The sequence below is a fragment of the Alexandromys fortis genome, unplaced genomic scaffold (assembly GCF_014885135.2).
Source record: "Alexandromys fortis isolate MF-2015 unplaced genomic scaffold, M_Fortis_MF-2015_v1.1 scaffold_158, whole genome shotgun sequence".
In the NCBI taxonomy this organism is placed as follows: domain Eukaryota; kingdom Metazoa; phylum Chordata; class Mammalia; order Rodentia; family Cricetidae; genus Alexandromys; species Alexandromys fortis.
The window spans coordinates 1,495,706-1,501,634 of record NW_026068039.1 but is presented as its reverse complement, the minus strand read 5'-3'; the positions used below and the strand labels follow the sequence as shown (position 1 = coordinate 1,501,634).

The 5,929-nt window shown below is 45.4% G+C and overlaps 1 protein-coding gene across 1 annotated transcript in view; it reads right to left on the bottom strand.

The window, feature by feature from the left end:
• The window catches only part of CUNH2orf42 (chromosome unknown C2orf42 homolog), a 48,491-nt gene that overhangs the window by 19,854 nt on the left and 22,708 nt on the right, over positions 1 to 5,929 (bottom strand). The window contains exons 8-9 of the mRNA XM_050165405.1: positions 4,028 to 4,135; positions 2,172 to 2,250 (exon numbers count right to left, since the gene is read on the bottom strand). Coding sequence (XP_050021362.1) covers positions 2,172 to 2,250; positions 4,028 to 4,135 — 187 coding nt within the window. The remainder of the gene's footprint in view (positions 1 to 2,171; positions 2,251 to 4,027; positions 4,136 to 5,929) is intronic.

The following is a 5,929-nucleotide window of genomic DNA, read 5'->3' as shown; positions in this document are numbered from 1 at the left end:
TTGTGGTTAATCTTTTTGTTTGCTGGTGTTTTTGGGATGCGGTTTCCGTATGTATCCTTGACTGGCCTGGTTATGTTTAGGAGGCTGGCCTCACACTCCTGGAGCTCTACCTGCCTCTGCCACCTGAATGCATTGACTAAAAGCATGTGCCCGGCATAATGGTTAATTTTGAAGGTCAGCGTCTTTGGATTTAGAACCAACAATAGAACACAAATCTCTAGGCAGGTGTATAAGGCAGTTTCTAAATTATGCTGAGGGGGGGAAGATCCACCCTAACTGTGGGTGGCATCACTCCACGGGTTGTAACTGGCCCCCATAAGCTCCTAGGGAATGGCACTATTAGGAGGTGTGACCTTGTTGGAGAAAGTGTCTCTTATGCTAAAGCTACACCCAGTGTTGACTCCTTTTGCTACCTGTGGTTCAAGATGTAGAACTCTCAAGTCCTTCTCCAGCACCATGTCTGCCTGGACATTCCCATGTCCCACCATGCTGATAATGATGTACATCTAAAATTGTAAGCTACCCAATTAAGTGTTTTCCTTATAAGAGCTGCAGTGGTCATGGTGTCTCTTCACAGCCACAGAAACCCTAACTAAGACAGGGTCCCAAACTGAATAGAAAGGAGGATGCAAGCTAAGCACCAGGATTAACCTCTGCTTCCTAGCTACAGCCAGTGTGACCTGCTGCCTCATTTTCCTGATGCCATGCCTTCTCTACCATACTGACTGCAACCCCTCAAAAAGGGAAGCAAAAATAAACCCCTTTCCTTTTTTTTTTTTGGTTGTTTTTCAAGGTAGAGTTTCTCTGAGTGTCACTGGCTGTCCTGGAATCTGCTCTGTAGACCAGGCATAAAACCTTGCCTAAAACCTTTTTTTTTTTTAAAATTTTTTAATTTATTATGTATATGGTGTTCTATACTGTCTGCATGCATGCCTGCAGGCCAGAAGAGGGCTCCAGATCTCATTACAGATGGTTGTGAGCGACCATGTAGTTGCTAGGAATTGAACTCAGGACCTCTGGAAAGCAGCCAGTGCTCCCAAAACCACTGAGCCATCTTTCTGGCCCCAAACCTTCCTTTATAAAATTACTTTCTGTCAGAGTATAATCACAGCAACAAGTAACTAATACAGAAATATTAAGAGTCAAGGCTGTTGATTTGATAAATCTATGTAGTCCATGGGCCTCTGGATTGGTTTATTGGAGGAAAGTGGAAGAGTTTGGTTCTGTGGGCTAGAGAAGCCCTAGAGTGCTGTAAGCAGGGCTTGATGGGCCATTCTGCTGGGGACTGTGGGAGTCCCGAGTGCCGAGAGGCCTGCATCGGATGCTTTCAGGGAGGAGAGAAGATTCTGTTAGGAACTGGGCCAGTTAGGCATTCATGTTCTCTATCAAGCAAAGAAACTGGCTACTTTCTGTCTGTGCCCCGTGAGCTTGAGTGAGGCTGGATTCAAAATGAATGGACTACCAGTTATCTCAAGCCAGGGCGGCGCTCAGACCACATATCATGGCTTCCGCTTACTGCTTATTCAGGTCCCCGGGGATAAACTACAAAAAAGGAGCAGAAAACATATCAAAAATGTGCAGTTTCTCAAGGAAAAAGAATGAGCAAGTTTAACAATAGAGATAATGCAGGATTGAAAGCAGCTGTAAGTTGGGCTGGAGCCATTAAAAACAAACATGGCACTCTGCTCTGGGACAACAGGAGAGGGGTCTTAAGGGCAAGACCATAAATGACAAAGTCTCCACCTCATGAAAGTGCAGACTCACTAGAAATAGTCTAGACTGAGGATGCCATAGGAAGGGTTCCCTCTCAAAACGACTGCCTAGGAAGTGTTCCCCAGAGTCGGCATGCAATGGCCACTGCAACTGAGTCGGCAGCACTGTCCACAAGGTATTGGTTTTGCAGGCATTAAAAATGAAAGACAGAGCCGGGCGATGGTGGCACACGCCTTTAATCCCAGCACTCGGGAGGCAGGCGGATCTCTGTGAGTTCGAGACCAGCCTGGTCTACAGAGCTACTTCCAGGACAGGCTCCAAAGCCGCAGAGAAACCCTGTCTCGAAAAATCAATTAAAAAAAAAAATGAAAGACAGAAGAAGCCATGGAGTCTTGAGCCCTGGTTCCAGAGAGCCACCGAAGGCAAAGTTGGCAGGTGTGCTGTTCCTGAGAGGCTACTGGGTGCAGGTGTGAAGGTATAGCCCAAGCTGCAATGGAGAGCCCAGGATGTTGATGAGAGCAGGACCATGAAACATTTCTGGTGCAAAGACATGGAGTGGAGCTGTCTCAAGAGGGAGGCAATAGGGCTTGTGGGGGTGGGGCTCCCCAGGCCCTTTGGAACTCCAGATACCCAACATGAAAGTATAGGATTTGGTGTTGCCCTGATGGGGTTTGGTCCTGCTTTTCTCCATTTATTCCTTGCTGTATCCCAGTTTTCTCATTTTGAGGTGTTCCCCAAATGGATATGCCCCATCCCACAGGGATTCTATGCTACTACGTAATAGATCTAACTTGGTTTCCATTAATAGCTGGTCACAAGCCTGACGATTTCTTAGATGAGACCTACTGGAAATGTTAGCGCCTAGGTGAAGTTAGGACGTTGAACTGGATGTATTCTATATAGGAAGGATGTACCTATGGAGACCAGAGGTGAATGTCAAGGTTTAGAATGATGATTGTTAACACTGTCAACTTGATGGGATTTAAAGTCAATATGGAAACAGCCTCTAAGTGTTTTTCAGGGAGCTATAGATTAACTGAGGTGGGAAGATCTCATCTAAATATGGATGGTACCATTCTGTGGGTTAGGGTCCTAGACAGAGGAAGAAGGAGAGAGCAAGCTGAGCATCAGCGTCCATTTCTCCCTGCTTCCTGTGGATGCCACGTGGCCAGCTGCCATCAATTCCTCATCATGAGCCAAAATAAACCTTTCTCTACTGAGTTGCATTCTTGGGATATTTTGACACAGCAACTAGAACAGTAACTAACACAAGGTTTTTGGGGTTTTAGTTGCTGTTGTTTTCCTACAGCAATTTTCTGAAGTTCTAATCTTACTGGTGGAGGCTCATTCTAACAGTATTTGCTAAGGAATTATATTCTATTTTTATTTACTTTTTTTTTTTTTTTTTTTTCGAGACAGGGTTTCTCTGTGGCTTTGGAGCCTGTCCTGGAACTAGCTCTGTAGACCAGGCTGGTCTCGAACTCACAGAGATCCGCCTGCCTCCCGAGTGCTGGGATTAAAGGCGTGTGCCACCATCGCCCGGCTACTTTTTTTGTTGTTGTTGTTTTTTTTTGAGACAGAGTTTCCAGTAGCCCTGGCTGTCGTGGAACTTGCTTTGCACAGCAGACTGGCCTCGAACTCAAGAGATCGGCCTGCCTCTATCTCCTGAGTGTTGTGCTGAAAGGTCCCAGGTTGGGATTATATTAGTTATTATTTATTTTATTCTATAATTTTGTTTTTCGAGACAGGGTTTCTCTGTGTACTAGCCCAGGCTGTTCTGCAACTCACTTTATAGACCAGGCCGGCCTTAAACTCACAGAGATCCACCTGCCTCTGTCTCCTGAGTGCTGGGATTAAAGGTGTGCGCCGCCACCATCAGCTGGCAGAATTATATTCGTAATGTTCTACTGGAAATATTTCCTCTAGACCAGGTTTTGGAGAGGTTCCCTCTGGACTTCTGTCAGTTTGACACAAATGCTCTCAAAGATGGTAAGCAATCATGTTTGGGAGAATGGAACCTCAGTTCCATTTGTATACTGATGACATATTTATTAATGCTCCTTTAGGTTTCTGGCCATTGGGCCTTCAATGTTTTTGTGGAAACTGTGGCACACCTAGAAGTATCAAACAGTCCTTGCTGGTCATTTATGAGGTTTACATTTCCTGAATGTTTCCATTCACACTTACTGGGGAACTGTTCTAAGAGCTAATTACTGCAGGTTTCATGCTCCAGCGACACCCAGACGTGCTAGCCCTGAAAGTCCCTTGTAGATTCCACACAATTATTACTGCTCTTCCTAGGGAGACTCCGCACCTGTGGTGGAGTTGGGGAGCCGCTTTTTTGCACTTCCTACGGATATTCTCTGTTGCAAGGCATCAAAAAAGGACTGAGGAATGTGGAACACCAGGGGTTCTGGTTTACCTGCAGAAAAAGGAAGGATGTTATTAAAGGAAACTTGGTTGTTCTTACTGTGCAAGGAGAGGGAAAAGGAAAGGAATGAATGGGGCTGTAATCAAAAGTACCTGCTGTGGGCTGGGGAGACAGTTAAAATGTGTAAGGTATTTGCCGCTAAGCCTGATAACCTGAGTTCAGTTCATGAAACCCACATGGTGGAAAGGGTGAACCAACTCCTGCAAGCTGTCTTCTGACATACATTGGCCATGGCATGAATGTGCCCTTCTCCCAACAAAATAAGATGCAATAATGATAATAACAATAGTAATAATACCCGAGGTTTCTTTATTCAAAGACAAAAAGGCTAATAGGATTTCATGAGCCAAGGATGGCATCAGTCTTGCCCCTCATCCCTTGCTCATAACACACCTATCCTCCACCAAGAATGACTGCAGATTGCTAGGTGAGTAACCACCACCAGAGGAGACATCTCCCACTGAAAGGCATAAGAACTGAGAACACTGAAGTAGAGCTGAGGAGCCTCTGATGGGCTTGTCCATTTGATTGACTCCTGCCTTCCATGCCCAGACACTTGCCAGCTGCATTCATGTCTAAGCAAAGCAAGAGGATGCTCTCACTTGCATGGTCAGAACCATGAGTGCTAAAGATTACGGGGTGTGAGTGTGGCAGGTACAGTCAGTATCATCTGTGACTCCCCGGCACATTAAATGTGGGGAAATATCCTTATCTCTTAATTTGGATGAAGAAAAAGTCAACAGAGTTCTGTAGAGGGGTGCATGAGCTCAGAGTTTTTCTTAATCCTAGCAGAAGGAAACATCTAGAGTTCCATGGATAAGCACAGAGCTGTGGCTCACCTGAGAGAAAGACTCTGTTTGGTTTGTTTGAAACAGCATTTCTCTTTGTAGCCCTGGCTATCCTGGAACAGGCTGGCCACAAACTCACAGAGATCCACCTTCCTCTGCCTCCCCAGTGCTGGGATTAAAAGAATGTGCCACCACGCCTGCCTAAGAAAGACATTTTGGGGCTGGAGAGATGGCTCAGTGGTTAAGAGCGCTGCCTGCTCTTCCAGAGGTCCTAAGTTCAATTCCCAGCAACCACATGGTGGCTCCCAACCATCTGTAATGAGATCTCGTGCCCTCTTCTGGTCTGCTGGCACCAGAAGACTGTATACATAATAAATAAATCCTTAAAAAATTAAAAAAAAAACTTTTTTTTAGATATGGTCTTTTTCTATAGCACAGGCTGGTTTGAATCTAACTCACTATGTAGATCAGGCTGACCGCAAACCTGTCGTGATCCTCCTTCCTCTGTCCCATGAGTGCTAGAATTACAGAGGGTGCCACCATGCATGGCTCTGAGAAAAATACTCTAGTTGACTTGAAAAGTTAGTTCAACTGTTAAGAGAAGACCCAGGTTTGGTTCCTAGAACCCACATGGTGGCTCACAACCAACTATAACTCCAGTTTCAGGAGGATTGCCTCTTCTCACCTTCACAGATACCAGGCATGCATATGGCACACATACACACATGTGGGCAAATTACCCAGTCAAATAAATCTAAGCACTTTTCTAATGTTAAAGAATACATTAAAATGAGTTAGGCATGGTGGGACACTATAATCTAACATCTAACTCAGTTTTTAGGTGGATTCTGAGGGTCAATTAGCTCAAACGCCTCAAAAAGAATGGAGCTCTTGGGGCTGGAGAGATGGCTCAGTGGTTAAGAGCATTGCCTGCTCTTCCAAAGGTTCTGAGCTCGATTCCCGGCAACCACCTGGTGGCTCACAACCGTCTGGAATG